Source organism: Sitophilus oryzae, unplaced genomic scaffold (assembly GCF_002938485.1).
Source record: "Sitophilus oryzae breed Bouriz unplaced genomic scaffold, Soryzae_2.0 scaffold_151_pilon_pilon, whole genome shotgun sequence".
Taxonomy (NCBI): Eukaryota; Metazoa; Arthropoda; class Insecta; order Coleoptera; family Curculionidae; genus Sitophilus; species Sitophilus oryzae.
Window position 1 is genome coordinate 1,409,900 of NW_022146192.1, and position 21,564 is coordinate 1,431,463.

Consider the following 21,564-nt stretch of genomic DNA (forward strand, 5'->3'; position numbering starts at 1 on the left):
CTATCCAGTCTATTCATGACCACATTAAGGCCATTCCGAAATATCGTAGTCATTATAGTAGAGAACGACAAAAATGCTATATTGATCACGATATATCTATATCTTCTCTATACAAAAAATATTATATCCCTTGGTGTCAAGAACGGAACATTATTCCCGCAAAGGAAGATAGATATCGCAGAATCTTTTATTCTGAATACAACATCGGATTTAAACTCCCTAAGAGCGACACGTGTGCAACGTGTGATGAATATAATACTTTGCTTAATACCCACAAAGGTGATGAGAATAAATTGAAGGAAATCAAAACAAATTTAGACCTACACCAAAGACGAGCAGAAGCGATGCAGAAAAACATGAAGAATGAAATTCAAAGATCTAAAAATGAAAATGACTTGGAAGTTATATGCTTTGATTTACAACAAGCCTTGCCTATTCCTCAGCTTGCAGTAGGTAAAGCTTTCTACTTACGAAAAATCTGAATGTATAACTTAGGAATTTATGACGGTAAAACTGGAAAAAGTTATATGAATATGTGGACGGAAGATGTGGCGAAACGAGGCTCCGATGAAATAGCCAGCTGCCTTCTCAAATATATCAAGGAGCATCCTCCCACTCCCAACAAACACCTGATAGTGTTTACTGATAACTGTGGGGGCCAAAATAAAAATTGGACTATTATGGCATTATGGTATAGCATATATATTCATCTAGTAAGGACTAAAGTATATAAATCTATTGAACATAGATTCCTTGTCGCTGGGCACACCCACTTTACCATGCGATCGAGACTTTGCTGCAACTGAAAAGCATAAAAAATACTTGGAACAAGTTTACTCTCCTGAATGTTGGGTAGAGGCCGTCAAAGATTCGAAAATTCAAAATCCATTTACGGTGTATAGAATCAATCAGAATGACATTTTTTCTTTTGAAAAAATAAGTAAATCTCTAAGCTAGAAAAAGTTGACTGATGAAAAAGAAAATGTGGATTTTTCCAAAGTACGTTGCTTCAAGTTCGAAGAAAGTCATCATAATACAATGTTTATTAAGCATTTTTTGAATGAAGCATTCAAGGCAGTCAACATTGGGAAGAGAGGTCAAAAAATACAGATAGAAGAGCTTAATGCATTAGAAAAGAAGTATGTTGGCCCAGTTCCTATTAATGCAAAAAAGTTGGCGAATTTGAAGGTTTTACTTCCATATATTCCTGGAGTTTCCCACAACTATTATGCTAGTGTTGGTGTCAAAACTACTGTTAATAAAATCGATGATGACGGTGAAGACCAAGAAGGAGGAGTGGAAAATATCGATGGTGACTCTGAATCCGATTAAGTAGTTTGGTTTGGTTTGGTTTGGTTTGGTATTTTTCTCGTTGAAATCAAATAACCTAATATCTGTTTTGATTTTGCATTGACATTTTGATTTCAATAAATATTTTTACCTATCATTCTTTTCATTCTTTGGTAAATATTTAACATGTATAATATTTTGCAAAACGGTAACAAGCCACATTTTTTCCAAAATTTCATCTTTTTTTCAAAATCCGTCAGGACATTTTTCTTATTGCGGAAACTGAATGATACTATTTTGTCGTATAAACAAGAAAAACAATTATTTATAGGTATGTTTTAATTATCCTCATTTTAGGATTTAATGGAAAACGTTTATCGTGGTTTTCTCTAAACGATTGAAATGTGGCTTATTACTATTTTCCCCCAAGGTCTTCATATGTGAAAAATAAGTGGTAAATAAACATTTCTACATTTTTTAGATGCAAGAAAATTTAGTTATTTAGTTAAACGTGCATATAATTAAGTAACTGATATCGAAACAATACAATTCTCTATATTTTTATACTTATTTAGTCACGTTGCTCCATATTTCAAAAAAATATATTTGAATCAATTTTTATTTTGTTTTATTTATGATAAGAAAAAATACTGTTACGTTTTTCGTCGGTTCCGTGTGGATAGAAAGTCACAATTTATTTAAACACAATTTATTTACACTAAGTAACAAACAATAACGATTAAAAGACTTAAAGAACTATATACAAACTATTTATAACTATTTACCTAGAAAGAATTTATTTTGAATTTCGCGCGACAACTGTACTCGTCTATTTATTTCTGTTCTCCTAAGGCTCCAGCCGGTTTATATACCCACAACTAAAGAGTTCTCGAATAATCCGTAGCAGCCGAGATTTTTTTCCATTCATCCTTGAGCGGCGCCAGGCGTATTAGTCAGCTTAGACCGGGTTCACACGGGTCCGCAATACTGCCCCTTTCTTAGATACATGCTCGTCCAGAGATGTATACCGTGAATGAAGGTATTTGCAAAGCTGGCCCCTGGTACATTGAGAAGTCTGGTAGAAATAGCAGTCTAAGGTTTTCTCTCCCAATCTCAGCTTTGGGTTGTAGCAAACGAGGATCTCGACACCCGTAAATCTAAACAAGGCTTCAATCATGTTCCGGATTGTACGCCAAGTCAAATCATCGAGTCCACACGCCAGCTTCGGAATGGCTAATCGTGTAATGTTGTTGTTTAGCAGTGCTTCTCTCAGTTCAATCAGGGTCTTCCATAGATTGAGATAAGTCGGCTTACTCGGTGACCATTCCTTGGTGACCAGGTAGAAGATGTGTCTTGCTTGACCATGCGCATCGTCGGCTAGCCTCAAGACGCTTCCAACCTCTGGATCCTGTCGGCGTAGTTCTCCGACACGCCCAAACTTTTCATTGAACGTCGCAGCTATTCCTCAGGACATTCGCAAATCTCGGGCCACACAGTGAGCGAGCGAATAATCAGTAGGCACGGAAAAGAGGTCCCGTTGTTCTTCTTTAGTCACACCATAGCGAGCCTTCTCACTGCTCTTATAACGGACCATGAAGTCGTCAAAAGACATCTCCGAATCAGGGGGATCAAAGCTGCAGGTTCTCACGGTCCCAGCACGATCTTCTATTTCGCCTTGGTAGGGGCTCAAACGATTGAAATAGACGATACTTGGTTTTTCTTTTGGCAATTCCCTGATACGGTATACGACGTCATTAATCCTATCCATGACTTCGTATAGTCCTTCCCACGAGGATTGTAGCTTCGGAGATAATCCACGACGTCTCTGCGGGTTGTATAGCCACACCAAATTTCCTGGTTGGTATCCTCCATGCTCAGCTTGAATGCCGTAGTGCTCCTTCATTCGGTCACTAGCGCTTTGAATATTTAGGCGGACTCGCTGATGAATGTCGTCCATCCTTTGGCGTAGTCTATGGACATAATCTTCTCCGGCGACATCTTCTCCCGGTCGGCAACCGAATTTCAGATCACAGGGTAGGCGCACTTCCCGTCCCATAACGATGCTGGCTGGAGTTTGCCCTGTAGATTCTTGGACGGATGAACGGTAGGCCAACAGGAACAGGTGAAGAAATTTTTCCCAGTCTCTTTGGTGGTCAGAGACTACTTTGGCCAGATAACGGTTGATAGTTCTGTTCATGCGTTCAACCATCCCATCGGATTGTGGATGTAGAGCAGTCGTCCTGGTCTTGCGGATATTCAGGACTTCACAGACGCCTTGGAACAGATTGGATTCAAAGTTTCTTCCCTGATCTGAATGAAGCTCCATGGGAACACCAAACCTGCAGATCCATTCCTTAACAAAGGCATCAGCAATGGTGGATGTTTCATGATTTGGCAACGCGTAGGCCTCGACCCATTTGCTAAACTAATCCATCACTACCACAATGTATTTGTTGCCATCGTTCGTCTCCGGGAAAGGATCAGCCACGTCGATCGCTATTCGCTCGAAGGGACTGCCTACATTGTACTGGGGCATAGGGGCTTTACCAAGCTTTTGCGGCCCATTGATGACAGCGCAAACGTCACATTTCTTGCACCAGGCCCTCACATCTTCTTTGCAGTTCAACCAATAGAACCGTTCACGCAGCTTGCCAAGTGTCTTGGTAACACCAAGATGTCCACAGCTGGTTCCATTGTGAACTTCCTCCAAGACTTCCGGGACCCCCTTCTTTGGAATGACGATCTGCCTTCTCTCTTCTTGTCCCTCTGGTCTCTCAATCACACGGCGAAGCAATCCGTTATCTATTACCAATGAATTCCACTGGGACCAGTACGACTTCACGTTCGGCGAATATCTGCAAACTTCCTCCCACGTTGGTCTCTGGTCCGCGTTTTTCCAGTTAATCACCAAGACCAACTCTGGATCACTGATTGGCTCATTTGCAAGATCTTCGGTTTGCCAACTATCACCAACCACAGTCGTCCTTAAGACTTTCACTTCTTTCTCTGCTTTGCAACGACTTCCCATCTGTCCGCAATTCCAACAGCGAATCGGTCCCTCCTTCTTGCTCATATACTGATCCAGTACCTTCCGCACAATCCTTTCCACTTTGGAATCGTCGGAACCATCCTCAACAGCCCGTACAAACCCTAGAGACCTAGAGCATTCTTTCGCGGCCTCAAATTCCAGGGCACGTGCTAGGGCATCTCCCAAATGCGTTGGATGAGGTAAAAGAAGCGTTTGTCTTGTCTCGTTGTCACGTAAACCATCCATAAAAGCCTGTATTGTTATGGATCCCCACCTTCCTCAATCAAACCGTCTCTCAGTTTGGCTTGCAAAATGCTTTTCTTTCAATCTGTCTCGCATTCCCTCTCTTCCGTATGCATTTTAATTCTGACACTTTTAGGTCTTTCAATAATTTTTTTGGAGCCATTGTCAGTCTTTTTATTTTTCTAGTCTATCACACACGTCACACATGACACCAATTGTTACGTTTTTCGTAGGTTCCGTGTGGATAGAAAGTCACAATTTATTTAAACACAATTTATTTACACTAAGTAACAAACAATTACGATTAAAAGACTTAAAGAACTATATACAAATTATTTATAACTATTTATCTAAAAAGAATTTATTTTGAATTTCGCGCGACAACTGTACTCGTCTATTTATTTCTGTCCTCCTCAGGCTCCAGCCGGTTTATATACCCACAGCTAAATAGTTCTCGAATAATCCGTAGTAGCCGAGATTTTTTTCCATTCGTCTATGAACGGCGCCAGGCGTTTTAGTCAGCTTAAACCGGGTTCACACGGGTCCGCAACAATACAAAATACATTTAAACTGAAAGAGGACCCGCCATTGAATAACCGGAAACGGAAATAAAAATGAAACCATCATGTCAATATGTCAATGGAAAAATTAGTTCTCCAGACAGCCACAATGGCTCTTGGTGGAATATCGTGTTTTCACGATTTTCCACGAAAAAAAAGCTAAAAGGGACGAAGTCCCTTTTAGCTTTTAGTTATACATACAGGGTCCGGCAATAGTGCGTCGGGCATCTGTCGCTCCTAGAATAAAAAACTTGAGAATTTTGTTTAAGTGCAAACCTAAAGTATGTACCAGGATGTATTTCAGGAAAATATTTTAACTTCTATAGGGTGGCTCAAAAAAGTGTGAGTGGACCTGGATGATTTTTTTTAAATGGAACACCCTGTATATTATTGCATTTTTGGCTTCCTTTCAGATCACGTTACATAACCCTAAGATATGAATAAATATATTTCGATAGTTTCAGAGATATTAAAAAATAAATCAAAAATATATATTTTTCAGCCCTTCTTAAAAAAATTATTAAAAATACAAGAACTTTTCTGAAATCAAAACTACATTAGGTATTTACATTAGATGGTCTGTTCTTACTTTGCTATAAATATGAAAATCTTAAATTATACAGGATGTTCAAAATTCTACGCCAAACTTACTAAAAATATAAAATAATTTTCTTCGTTTTTTTAAATGGAACACCCTGTATTATTATTTTTCAATAGACGGAGAATTAAAAAATGAACATTTTTTGTATTTAGAGTATTCAAAATTTTGAACGGTTTCGCAGATATTTGCAGTTTTATATTTCATATGGCATTTTCCACAGTAAATTTTTATCAAAGCCAACCAATGATTTTTCTCTGATATTTTACCATTGAAAGCGCCATATGAAATAATAACTGCGTGTATTTGCGAAATCGTTAAGAATTTTGAAATACTCTAAATACAAAAAATGTTCATTTTTTTACTCTCCATCTAATAAAAAAATAATAAACAGGGTGTTCCATTTAAAAAAAAACAAAGAAAAAAATATTTTATATTTTAGAAAGCTTGGCGTAGAATATTGAACATCCTCTATGATTTACGATTATCATATTTATAGCAAAGTGAGAACAGACCATCTAATGTAAATACCTAATATAGTTTTGATTTCAGGACAGTTTTTGTATTTTTAATTAAGAAGGGCTGAAAATATATTTTACAGAAGAACATATTAATATTTCTGAAACTATCGAAATATATTTTTCATATCTTAGGGTTATGTAAAGTGATCTGAAAGGAAGCCAAAAATGCAATAATATACAGGGTGTTCCATTTAAAAAAAATCATCCAGGTCCACTCACACTTTTTTGAGCCACCCTATAGAAGTTAAAATATTTTCCCGAAATACATCCTGGTACATACTTTAGGTCTGCACTTAAACAAAATTCTCAACTTTTTTATTCTAGGAGCTACAGATGCCCGACGTACTATTGCCGGACCCTGTATAAAGTACCGCAATTGGTTTGTTCAGTGTTATTGGTGCCAAAATGGTGGATTTTTGGGGATTTCTGCAAGAACTGTAGTGGTAGGTTTGTTAAAATGTCATATTTGTCTGATTTGTCATATCGAATGTCGAGAAGATGTCAATTTCGGAATAAAAAATATTTTTCCCGATATTTTAAAACAATTATAAAGCCACTAAAATGCTACAAATTTATGTAGTAATAATAACAATGTATTAAGGTCGATATACTTAGTGAAGAAATGTGTATTATAAGAAAAGACCGCCATTTGATGTATTTTCCAACGCCCGATGATATATGCTTAGTAAAAATATAGAATACAAATAGAATACACAGCACTCAGTGAAATGGCGCTGATCAAGTTTTTCCCTGGACCCTTCACTTGAATCTATTGTTCCAAAGTACAAAAAAGTACTAATACAGGGTAGTGTGAGGAAGTCCAATATTGTCGTTGTTATCGAACACGTGAAAAAGTTTTATATAAATGTTTTATGGTTTATAAAGGTGCATATCCTAAAAATATTTTGTTGAATACAAGGTATCTCAAAAAAGTAATGATAAACGCAACACCCATTTTATTGCACAGTGTTGGATTCAGCATAGAATTCTCAATATACTGGTAGTACAGTATCTTTATTTGAAGCACTATGCGGTGTGGCAATGCTATTACTTATTTAGTGAAACCTTGGTTTAAAACACTTCATCCGAGAAGAGGTTAAAAACTGGAGTGAATTTAACTCGAAATATTAATACTTTACCAAGATTTTCCTAAACAAGAATAACAAAATAAATTCGATAAGGAAAATTTACAATACCTTATGCAGGGCATTTTTCATGGCATGGCGTCGCCAACATCGAAATATGTAAAAGCTATATCTCATTTTTTACACCCCGTTCAAATGTCCATTTTTTAATTCTGCAGCTAAAAGAATAATAATATACAGGGTGTTGCATTTAAAAAAAATAAATTTTAAAAATTGCGATGTTAGTTACTGAAGAAAAACACCCTGTATTAAGCTAATGTAAATTTTCCTTCGTACAATTATTCTGATATCCTTAATGTTTAGGAAAATATAGCTAAGTATTAATAAAGTTAAATTAACTTCAGTTTTTTAACCACCACATAGAGAGTGGGCCACTGAGTAAAGTTTTCTTTGAATTTGAATTTAGATAAATTTTATAGTAAAACCCTTGTTTATAATCAAGGGTAAAACAAAGCTATAATATATGTAAAGTAATACCTATTACCTGTATAAAATCAGCTGTTTACTATCACTTTCAGTTGAAGCAGCTATCTTACTTCTAATCCCGTAGATTAAGGTGTCTATGTACCGCAGCAAAGGCGATATTTGTAATAATAAAAATATAATCCTAATAATCCACTGTCCTATAGATGCCCTACCCACGGAATGATCATCGTGATCGATAATATACCTGTAACAAAACGAAAAAAAAAATAGAATTGGTCCAAGTAATCAGCATAAAACTATTAGCCCACTATATATTAGCCCACAGCCACACAGAAAACTATTTTTGCGTTTTTTGCGTGAAACGTCTTTTATGATTAAACCAAAATAACAGGCTGAACCTAAGAAGATTCGAAGATATATTATACATTTCTGAACCTTCCCCGACCCAGTAAAAGAAAATAATATAAAAAAATTGGTCAATCCATACCATTCATTATCTATAGAACATTAGACATTATATTATTATAAACTTTTTTCCGATTTAGCTGAAATTTTGAATGCGCGTATAAGTAATTTAAAAAAAATGAAGAAACACATTACTAAAAATTGTATTAATCAATAATAAATATGTAAAAAGTAAAAATAAATATGTAAAAATATGTAAAAATTAAAAAAAAACGATTGAAAAAAAGTCGCCTTGACTACGATTCGAACCTGCCTTACTACAGCTCAACGCCTTTAACCACGTGGCCACCGAGGACTTGAAATATTCTATGTAAAATTCGTACTTAAACGTTAATGTTTAGTGAAAGTACTTTTTTTATTTATAAACATTTATTTAATTCTATTTTTAGTATTTTTTCTTATAGCGGCAACATAGATACATTATCTGTAAAAATTTCAACTGTCTAGGTATAACGGTTTATAAGATAGACCTTTGTGACAGACGGACGGACGGACAGCGAAGTCTTAGCCCGTGGTTACATTGGATGCGTGTCCGTACGTTTTTTTGGTCGTACGTACACGGACGTGCACGCAGCAAAAAACAAACAAATGCTATCTACGTAGGCGGTTACATTGCATCGGAGTTTGCGCGTCCGTGCACGTACGTCAATTCCCGTTGGTCGGATGAAAACGAACTGATTTGTTTTTTTAATATGCGCACGTCCGAGCGTTCAAATTTTTCTTCTCTGATCCCAATACATTTTAGAAAAATTTGAATATTTTTGAATACCAGGTTTAATTTTATTTGGGATATATTAATGTTGATGGAGACATCCTAAAATATTCAAAAAATTAAACCGATTGGTCTTAATTCACGAAATGTTTTACATATTCATTTTCTTCTCCTCTTCTTGCATATAAATCATTTACCCAACATTTTCTTCTTTTCAAGAGTAGTTATTTTAACATTATATCCTCACACAGCATCAAAGTTGTGGCGTTTGTTTTGACATCTCAACACACAGGACACCATGAACGCGCATCTGATGTAACCACTATAATAAAATAGTCGTGCGAGTAAATTCCGTCAGAGCACGCACGTATAAAAAAACGCACGGACCCGCGTCCAATGTAACCATGGGGCGGGCACTCCTGCGATTTGACAGGTCTTTATTTTTAGTACATTCACGCGCCACGGATTGTGCTGTTGTCGCTTCCACACGTCAGCTGGTCAGCCCCACTCCCCAAACTGTCGATCGGACACAATTTTCGCGTCGCACGTGGTCGTGGTCAGTTGTCGGTTTGTGTTTTGCTTTCTGTGCTGTTCGTTTCGTTACTGTAGTGGTGCGATTCGGTGTTTTTTTAGCATAAATTCCCAATATATTTGTTCAAAATGGTATTCTGTTATGGTGTTACTGGCTGTAGAAACACTAGCAAAGATGTGAAAACACATTGCCTACCAAAATACTCTGAGGTAAGAATCTACCTTTAATTTTTATGTTATTATAATATCTTAATTCAGTCCATTTCAGTTAAAAGTTTGTCTTAGAATCTCATTTTAAAAATATTAAATTCTACTAAAGTGTAGTTTTTCCATTATTTTGTTTTAGTAAATATTCTATATTCTGTTATTTTATACTAGGTACTTAAAAATTTTTTTTTTATTGTTTTTATAGATGAGAAGAAAGTGGTGCCAAGCAGTAAATCGACTTGATTTGGTAGATATTTTGTTTATATTTTTTATTTAATTCTAAATAAAATAATATAAAAGTAATCTCTGTTTTTTATTAACATATAATTTTACATTAAATACATATCTTGAATAATTCAAAGCAATAAAGTAGGTTGCAAACTATTTATATTTGATGAAATAGTAATCAAAACAATAGTTGCAACTTGCTTTATAGTTTTGAATTATTCAAGATATGTATTTAAAAATAAATTGTAAAATTATTCCGATTTGAATATATCGGCAAATGAAGCTTAGTACCCGCACGCACCACGAGCGTCGCTGCAAAACATGTTTTGGCGGGAGGGATTAGTTCTGTTATCTATGAATGTAACCGCGGGCTTACAGTCGTATTCATAGTCGACCGGAGCTTTCCGGAAATTCATCATTTTTATTTCAGAGTCGAGCGCTCTCCGAGTAACGCGTGCGCACATCCGTCATATAGATTAACCGCTCTCTCGCCGGCGCAGGCGGGCGTTTGGATAAGCATTTTTTTCCGTTTCATATTCGATCTCCAGGCGAAGAACACTTGCGCAGTTTAAACCCCATCCGGTGATATTCGGCCGGCGACTGGAGCATGTCCTTACTAGTGATGGGATAACTCGAGCGAACATTCGCTCGATTATTGAAATAACCGACATCGCTCGATTATGAACGAGCGATGCAAGTGACGAGTACCAAGCGACGAAGAGGTGGCGGTATTTGTACTAAAAATCAAAAATACTCAAAACCGAACGTCACTTCGGGCATGTTCGTTTGTCCTCAAAATTCCTATTTTGAGAATTTTGGCCCGACTTTGTCCTGGCTAACGTATTAAATCTGTCAACGCCGCATAGTTTTCAATCTTGTTTTGTTTTTGAATTTGACAGGATTAACCTCAGAAAAAGTTTAAAATTGTAATTTTTATAAACATTGACGAATAATGTTATGAATAATGTAATAGAACTGCTGTAATGCTGCTGTAATAGACATTAGGCATAACAAGTAATTGTAAAAATATGAGCAAAAATGAGATGGTTTAAAACAGTGAAAACTTTAAGGTTAGGAAATTTCAAACTCAAAGGGAAACAAGAAAACTGATTAAAAACTGATAACTAAGTACCATTAAACTGACAAGGTAAACTAGTAAGTATTTTATTATGCATCTATTTAGTATAACATTGTGTATTTTATGAAATGTATTTCTTTTAAATTACAGCTAAACGCATAATACAAAAAACAATTTATCATCTTTAAAACCATAAGGCACAGCCATAGGGTATATGATATATGAGATAGGTACAGTACATGGTAGGTACAATATGATCGAAAAAAAAACGGCGTCAGCGATGGCTATGAAATAAAGATCGATGTCTTTTACAGAGTCTTTTATATGTAAAATTATACAGGGTGTCCCAGAAATGAGTGCAGATATTTTAACTGGTAGTATAGTTCAACCCCAGAAACACGCCTATGAGGTTTTTTTGCGAAAAAAAAATGTTGAAAATTTTATATTTTTCTTGACATTTTCCGGAAAATGTTGAAAAAATTTTGAGTGCCACTGTTCACTCCCCGGGAAATTCGTTTACCGGGCATAGAGAGTATCGGAGAGAATGCAACGTTGCCACCTCCTACCATACCCACATTCTGCATGTTTATCTATGCAATTATTTTAAGTTGCTACAGAAAAAAATACGAAAATTAATTTTATTCATATTAGTGTAGATTGCTCTACTAATTCTTGAGAAACGCGCAATATTTTAAATACTTTTTACAGTGGAGTAAACTGAAAAAATAAATCTTAACAATTATAGCATCTTTTTTCGCCGTATTATTGCTCTACTAATTCTAGAGAAACTCGCAATATTTTAAATACTTTTTACAGTGGAGTAAACTGAAAAAATAAATCTTAACAATTATAGCTTCTTTTTTCGCCGTATTAGGAAATATTTTCAATCGTTTCAATAAACAATTATAACCTTTAATGTTTAGTTAGAGCTTACCCTTTTAATGAAAGTGTTTTTTATCCAGCACACATATACGCAAACACATACACACCAAATATCTATTAAACTGAACATCACAAACCTATCACATGATAATAATCAAACACTAAACTCATAAATACAATAAAAAATGTTAAAAAAACTTGCTTTAATAACTACTTATATCCGGCGACTGATGGTAGACAGTCCGGGGTATTCTTCGACATTTCTTCAAAACCGACGCAACCCCGACAACGATTTCGAAAACACTGAAGGACTTACAAATTACAAATTTTTATTTAAAAATTTTTTGACTTAGCGTCCTCTACTGGACTGATGTATTACTATTATGGGTCAACGTTTTGGTGGTTGTATAAAGATAGATAAATCAATTTTCTAAATGTTTAATGTATGGAGTAGGGTTATCCCAAAAATAAAATAAAAGTACAAGAAAGAATTAAGGTAAAATCAAAGAAAATTCTACGTTATCTAAAATATAAAAATATGGGAAGCCCCGACAAAAATCTGACACCTGATATCAAAGTGATAAACAAACATCGGCGCATGTGGCAGCGAGCACTTACACTTAATTTTTCAGTTCATTGCTAGATGGCCTTTTACTAGGGATGCACTGCAAACAAATATTCCAGCAAAACTAAAGTGTTTTTTCTTATTCTAAATTCTAACAAATAAATAAACCTGTAAAACTGTATAAATAAAATCGGTCTTCGATTTAAAAAAAAAGATCGATTACACCAAAAAATCGTTTGATAAAAATCACGTCGATTTGATAAAAATCGATTCGAATCGTACATCCCTAGTATGGTGTTGTGGCGGATCGATATCGACAATCCCATCCATACTAGGGCTGTGCATAGAATCCCGAGCGAAGTCTATCGGTGCCAAGAAGAAAAAAAGAAGAAGAGCGGCATCGGCTGACAAAATAAGACATAACGTGTTTTTCAATAATTATTTTATTGTAGAATAATTATTTAGTTGTGTAATTAAAGAGCAGATTGAACACGTCCCTTTATTTATGGACTTTTGAGTTGTGAAAAATCTAAACAGTAAACCCAGCTGATTTCAGATTATCATATTCACACCCAGAACAACCATATTGGTGACCCCGACGTGATCCAAGAAGCTTGAAATTACAATCAATACCAACCAACCAAACATGCAAACAAACAATCCAGAAGCTAGCACTACTCAAACAAACAATTCCAATCAATCAACAAACAACCAACCAATAAATGAACTGTGCAGAGTCAGTTTCAAACCCCCCGAATTCTGGAAAGCTGAGCCAGAACTATGGTTTTACAGAATTGAATGTCAGTTCCGAACTGCTGGGATTTCAACTGACGATTGCAAGTTCGACTATACAGTTGCCAGCCTAAACTGCGAAACACTTACGGAAGTAGCCGACCTTATACGCAGTCCACCGGCAACAGACAAGTATTCAGCACTCAAAAATCGTTTAATTAGCAGATTTGCAGATAACGATACAGTCAGAATCCAAAAACTGCTTGCAGGAGTTGCATTGGGAGATCAGAAACCTTCACAACTCCTACACAAAATGCAGAGCCTAAATAACAATAAATTACAAGACTCTGTCATTAAAACTCTTTGGTTAGAGCAGTTACCATCTACAATGAAGGCCATATTAATGGTAAGTGGCGAAGATCTAACAAAATTAGCTGAAATAGCTGACAAAATAAATGAAACATTAGACAGACCAGCAAACCTCTATGGTATGTCTAGTTTGGAAGATCAAATTAACCAATTGAAGCAACAAGTCAATAAATTAACAACAGAACTCAAGAACAAGCCACAGAAGCAAGGATCTTCACAGTCCACTAATGAAAATTGTTGGTACCACGAAAACTTTGGGAAGAAAGCAAAGAAGTGTGAAAAACCATGTAAATTTATGGGAAACGAAGCAGGGAGTCGATAGATGCGGCAATTCGATCTCCTACAACACCAAGCCGCCTTTTTATATCAGACAAGAAATTTAGATTACAGTTTCTAATTGATACTGGCGCAGATGTCAGTGTCCTTCCGTTATCAAGGTTCCCAGGCAATTCTGATCCAAATTTCAGTCTTTTATCAGCCAATGGATCACTAATTAAAACTTTTGGCAAGAAGGAATTAACTATCGATCTCAATTTAAACAGAAAATTTACGTGGACGTTCGTTATAGCACAAGTTACCCATGCTATCATTGGAGCTGATTTTTTGGCCCATTTTGGTATTCAAGTTGATCTAAAACACAGAAAACTTATTGATTCTTATACTACAACAACACAATACTGCCAAGTCAGAGACACAGAAGTTTTGGGTGTAAAGGCTATCCATTTAGCAGATATCATTACAGAATTGTTAACAAAATATTCAAATATACTTGGACCCATTTGTCAAACACAAACTGAAATAAATACCTTTCATTTTATTGAAACAAAAGGCCCACCTGTCTATTCAAAACCCAGACGTTTATCACCAGATAAATTATCTATTGCTAAAGAAGAATTCCAAAAGCTCATTGAACAGGGTATTTTACGACCATCGTCATCTAACTGGGCAAGTCCATTACATTTGACTAAGAAGAAAAATGGTACTTGGAGAGTTTGTGGCGATTATCGTCGACTCAACGCAGTCACGAAACCTGATCGCTACCCTATTCCACACATACAAGACATAACATATGATTACACAACAAAGCATATTCTCAACCATTGATTTAACTCAAGCATTTCACCAAATTCCAGTTAACACGGATGATATTCCCAAGACAGCAATTATCACTCCTTTTGGTCTATTTGAGTATGTAAAAATGCCATTTGGTTTACGGAATGCAGCACAAACCCTGCAGAGATTCATGGACCACATTTTTCGAGACCTTTCATACGTCTATGTTTACATCGACGATATTCTTATCGCATCCAGAACTCGTGAAGAACATCAACAACACTTAGACACTGTTTTCAACAGACTTTCAAAATATTGTCTCACAATCAATTTAGAAAAATGTAAATTTGGCGAAAAAGAAGTAACATTTCTAGGAACCATAATCACATCTAAAGGAATAAGACCATTACCTGAAAAAGTAGAAGCCATTAGAAATTTTCCGAATCCAACAACAATCCAGGAACTTCGACAATTTTTGGGCATGATCAATTTCTATAGAAGATGGTTACCTAATGCTGCTCAAGAAATGTTACCCCTGACTAATTTGTTACAAAATGTAAAATCAAAATCAGCTAAAATAGATTGGAATCAAGAACTCGAAGACGCTTTTAAGAAAATAAAACAATTGTTAGCAGATTCAACAGAACTAATCTATCCTGACCCAAATGACAAATTAGCTCTAGCAGTAGATGCTTCCAGCAAAGCTATTGGAGGAGTTATACATCAAGCTACTCAACATGGAATAGTACGACCTATTTCATTCTTTTCCAGAAAACTGTCCACCACTGAACAAAACTACAGCACATATGATAGAGAGTTATTGGCAATGTATAGTGGTGTGCAGCAGTTTCGTCATTTCTTGGAAGGAAGGGAATTTACAATTTACACCGACCAGAAACCCTTAATGTATGCCTTTAAACAAAAGCATGAAAAAGCTTCTCCACGCCAAATCAGACAATTAACATTTATTAGTCAATTTACCACTGACATCCAACATATAAAAGGAATAGAAAACATAGTAGCAGATGTTTTATCCAGACCAACCATTTGTACCATAGAGCAGATCAATTACAATGACATTGCAAGCAAACAAAAAGAAGACCAGAATTTACTAAATATTATAAACAAAACAGTCAAATCCAGTTTGCAACTTCAACTTATCAAACTTCCAGACAGCGATGAACCATTATACTGTGATTTAACTGACCAAAGAATCAGACCTTATATTCCACAGGACTACACAAAAAGAATTTTCAGAAAGTTTCACGATATTTCACATCCAGGGCAACGTGCAAGTCAAAAATTAATATCAAGCAGATTTGTTTGGACAAATATGAGAAAGGATATTAATATCTGGGTAAAAGAATGTATTAAGTGCCAAAGATCCAAAGTAAACAAACATACCCATTCACCATTACTTAAAATTGAGGTACCTAAGCAAAGATTTTCTCATATACACATGGACATTGTAGGACCATTACCACCTTCCAATGATTATAAATACTTATTAACAATAATTGATAGATTTACTAGATGGCCAGAAGCGATACCTATCAAAGAAATAACAAGTGAAAATGTTGCAAAAGAATTGATAGAAAAGTGGATTGCAAGATTTGGAATACCTCAGAAAATAACTACAGATAGAGGTAGGCAATTCGAATCGTACTTATTCAAACATCTCACTAATTTACTGGGCATTACTCATATCAAAACCACTGCTTATCACCCTCAAGGCAATGGAATGATTGAACGTTTTCATAAGACACTTAAAAATGCCTTAATAGCAACAAATAACACTAAATGGACTGAGAGTTTACCACTAATCCTACTTAGTATACGAAACACTTTAAAAGAAGACATACATAGTACAGCAGCCGAAATGGTTTATGGCACAACACTAATGCTACCAGGTGAAATTTTCAGCAGTTCCCAACAACAAATCGATGAAGTGGATTTCATTAAGAAACTAAGAACAACAATGAGGGACTTGAAACCAGTCAACGCAAGCAACCATGCCAATCACAGACCATTCGTGCATTCGGATCTTTTGCAAACGCCTTGCGTTTTTGTAAGACAGGACCAAGTAAGACCACCTTTATCTCCACCATATGCTGGTCCATTCAAGGTATTGTTCAGGAACGAAAAATTTTTCAAGATAGATGTCAATGGGCGTACAGAAAGTATATCAGTAGATAGATTGAAGCCAGCATATGTTTCCAATAGCAGAGAAATACAGGGAGAACATTCTTATGCATTACCATACCTAGAAGAAATATCAAGCATAGAAACATCAAGAAAAGATGCCACCCGCCATTGTCAAGAAAAAGACGCCCTTCACCATATCAAGAAAATTACTCTCAAGACCGCCACTTCCAGATGTATCGTAAATTCACCGTTGGCGAACTCACTACGGGGGGGCTATGTGGCGGATCGATATCGACAATCCCATCCATACTAGGGCTGTGCATAGAATCCCGAGCGAAGTCTATCGGTGCCAAGAAGAAAAGAAGAAGAAGAGCGGCATCGGCTGACAAAATAAGACATAACGTGTTTTTCAATAATTATTTTATTGTAGAATAATTATTTAGTTGTGTAATTAAAGAGCAGATTGAACACGTCCCTTTATTTATGGACTTTTGAGTTGTGAAAAATCTAAACAGTAAACCCAGCTGATTTCAGATTATCATATTCACACCCAGAACAACCATAGTGTGTAGTTTAAAGTTATGTTTAAGGTTATGTTTAAGGTTATTCGTGGGTAATTAAACTCGCACAAAAACAAAACAGAAAACAGCAAAAAACAATGCAAACAATGCCAAATAAAACTGTAAAAAAGTACTTTTATTATTCAAAAAATCATATAATTCAGTTGGTATACGAATATTTTTTGATTTATTTATAATGTTTTGTGTCAAAAATATGTGAGAAATGAGGTAAACAGTTTAAATGTCTTAATAAATTCGTTTTTAATTTATTAACTTTTCAGTATTAGAAATTAATTATGTAATGGTAGGAAAAATAATTTCACTTTAATTACGTATTAGAAAATCAGTAATCTTAAATTAGGATGCATCAATGGAGAAGAAGGCAATTGTAATCACAATACAATAATAGATCTACAAATACCAAGCAATACATTAAATCAAAAATCTCAGTAGCACTGTTGTAATTATGTACTCTCTGTGGTCTTATTAAGTATAAAGTTTTGTTTTACATGAAAATAATTATCCCATTTAATTATGCATTAAATTTTAGTGTCAGCTTATTGATAGCTCGATTACCAGTCAAATAGTTTCGATGTTTTCTATACTATGAAGAAAATTTGATCTGATTAGATTAATTCAGATGTAAATTTATGTTATACGGTAAGATATTTTTAAACATACCAAGAAAGTTCTCTTCAGACAAGTTCTGGTCTGAAATTGCAAATATTAACGAAAAAGTTATACATGTAGTTTTTTATTCATAAATGATATTATTGATTTTATTCTAGGTGAATGTATCGAGTCATATTATATTCTGCAGAATATATTGAGAAAAATGGTAAACTAACTAAAAGTGCTAACAAAATTTCTTAGGAAGTTATCGATATACCTAATTATTAGAAGCTGTAACAAATGCTCAAACAGTCAGAGTATACTTTATTAGAAGTGTGTTAGATCGAATTATACACTTTAAAAAGAAAATATCTTTTATTATTGCAGGTAATGCATATTGTGTAATGCATATAATATGTGAAATCTATTATTACATACAAAGATTGAAAATTATTTAAACAGCTACCTGTATGTTGTCTCACAATCTGATTTAGTGAATGGGTTATTAAAAATTGAACATATTTACACACAGAATATTGTGGATATGGATATCTGGAAAGCATGTTATAACCATTTTTATTTTTAGGATTTATGAAATGATTACATAAATATACTAACAACAAATTGCAATGCATCTGTATATTAGAGACAAAGATGAAAGAGAGTAACAAGAATATATGTATTCAAAAGAAAAATATCAAGACCATTTGTAGTAATTAAAATTAAATCCTACTTAAAGATTAAAATACATAAAATGTACCATATGATCGAAAAAAAAACGGCGTCCAGTTGGCTGGGAAATGACGATCAATGACATTTCCTATATAAATTTACATATAAAATGACAGCGACCTTCATTTCATAGCCATCGTTGACGCCGTTTTTTCTCGATCATACCAGAGTACCTAAACCGACGAGTAGCGACAGTCCCGTTTTCAATTTTCTTTGCGGCTGCGCGAAATAAGTAGGTTATCTGTCATACGAAGAGACGAAGTTGCCACTGTTGCCATTTATCAAATATCTCTATATACTTTATTTCAAGTATACCACAGGCAACGAATCGTTTTTTAATTATTTATTAGCAGTAAGATATTTCATACATCCAAATTTAGAAATAAGGATAAAACAAAACAAAAAAGATATGTATAAAACTTTATAAGTAATTCCACTTCAAATTGTGAGCAGTGTATACCATGTTTATAGGACCACTTCATAAGTTGAGCAGTTAAATACGTAGTCTATCTGTCAAACACGTTAAAAGAGAGAGAAAGAAAATTTGGTTCCAACCAAATACGTTTAAATTTACATATACCGCGGCCTCCCCATAAGAGCAATGAGAGAATTTATGTCCCAGAATTGAAGGACAGAAGATCGAGTTTGACATAAGTCCATCCTTGTTCAGTAGGTGGATGTAATGCACATGCGCCGAAACGCTACTTTTCTATTGGTCGAATGGTATCGAGATGGGTTATCGATTTATTTTTGGACGCGTCGTCGGCGTGGATTTTGTTTTCAGTTTGGACTTGGGCAGTCGCCATTAGTGTTTTCTCTAACTTTCTGTTTTCCACGTGTACTGTGTTTTCGTTTGTATTTTAATCTTTGTACGTTTATTGACAATTTTGTGATTTAGTTTTAAAGACTTTTGCTGTAGTTTAATTAATAGAACAATGGGAATGGGCTACTGCTTCTTGTGTGGTAGAACCCAACTAACCAAATTAATAATAGAAATTTTTCTCGATGTTCGTTTGTATCATGAAAGCAAAATCAGAAATGAAAGGGATGTTAATATAAGACAAAAATATACGAAACTAATTTAATTCAAAAATCAATAATTGTTAAAAGCATTATATTTAGTCTTACTATTTTAAAATAAAAAAAGACATTATAATGTAAAGACTTAAAATAGAGACTACATAAGGCTAATTATAATGCTTACACAGTTACACACAAACTGTCTTATTGTAAATTATTATTGTTTTTTTCATAATATAAAAGAGTATTTACAATGCAACAATGTAAATAATTATATTTTTTGTATCTAGCTTGATTTATGTATAAACTTAATATGTACATACTTTTAGTTATATTTGTTTAATAAAAAATATGTTAATAATAAAGAATTACTTTTGTTTCATTTTAAACCAGGACTGATGTTGATTATTGATCATAAATACCATGGGCAGTAAAATAAACAATAGACAGTAAAAAATGTACTGTTATACTTTGTTTTGCTGCAATTTTTAAGTCGATTGAAATAGATATGCAATTTGTACTACAAAGTTTTTAAGACAGTTCCTTAATTGAGGTTTTACTAAATTATTTTTTGAATTTTAAAAAAAGTGAAATAGATATGCAATTTGTACTACGAAGTTTTTAAGACAATTTCTTAATAATTGTGGTTTTACTAAATTATTTTTGAATTTAAAAAAAAAAATCATTACCTGTATCTTTTTTTCATTCGTTTTTATTTAATAATAATTGTCTAACACAACAAAGTCTACTTAGAACGATATGATATAAATATAAAATCAGTTCATTAAAAAATGGTCTAATTAAAATTAGTACCTAAATAAGCAAAAGTATCCCCTCATAAAACAAGAAATTAAGGAGTTCAGTAAAAGTTGCAACTTCATATTTTATTCAGTAAATTTTCATAATAGTAAGTATAAAAGCACAATCTCTAAAACGACAATATGAATAATGTATATTAGATTTAACTCGAGTTTCAGTGAAAAACTATATTGATATTAAAATATTTTTAATACCTTCAGAATACTAATTACATACCATAAAATAGGAGTTTTTACGATGCGGGAACCCTATCTAGAAAAAGAATTTTAGAAAGCAGCAATGGGATTCTGTAAGCTCTGTAGCAAGAAATTTCCTATCGAGCCTATGCTATTTGTATACGATTGATGAGTCACTAGACAGGGAAATGTTTACAGAATCGCACTGCAGATACCTATTACGCTACTAGGAGCCCCCCATTGTGAGACAGATACAAAATAATTTTTATATACCTATTCCATAGCCTATTCTTTTAAATGTCTGTAATATTTATAATAAACTTATTTTAACGAGTAGAAGTATTGCACCAGCATCAAAATTAACATTACTTGTAAAAACTGTTGCTCACTTGAGTTTGTAATAGATATAAACAAAATAAACATTCGAAAATAACTAAATCGAAGATATCTGAAAACTTTTGGTCGAAAAAGTGTTTTGCCATAACATGTTGGATACGATTAAAATATCTCAATTGATAAATATGCGCATAATGTTACATTATCAAACTTATTTGATTTCAGAATATTTAACAAAAAGCTTCCAATTTTCGAAAGATTTAATTCAATTATTAGAACGTCTTTAACCTCAACTTAAAATAAATAAAAAATAAAACCAAAACAAAACATATCATATGATTTGGAACTGTCCAATCAAAGTGCTTACAGATCGAGCAAGCGCAGAAAACCTCCTCCCGAACAAGGATAGACTTATGTAGGAAATGCATTGACATTCTATAGCCATCCTTCAACATCGGGACAGGAATTTAAGCGGTACCCTCCGTATATTTTATTTGAACGTATTTGGTTCCAACACATCAAAAGAGCCGA

The 21,564-nt window shown here is 34.3% G+C and overlaps 1 protein-coding gene across 1 annotated transcript in view; it reads right to left on the reverse strand.

The window, feature by feature from the left end:
• Positions 1-21,564, reverse strand: part of LOC115878609 (XK-related protein 6-like) — a 265,525-nt gene that overhangs the window by 152,222 nt on the left and 91,739 nt on the right. The window contains exon 2 of the mRNA XM_030895161.1: positions 7,870-8,055. Coding sequence (XP_030751021.1) covers positions 7,870-8,055 — 186 coding nt within the window. The remainder of the gene's footprint in view (positions 1-7,869; positions 8,056-21,564) is intronic.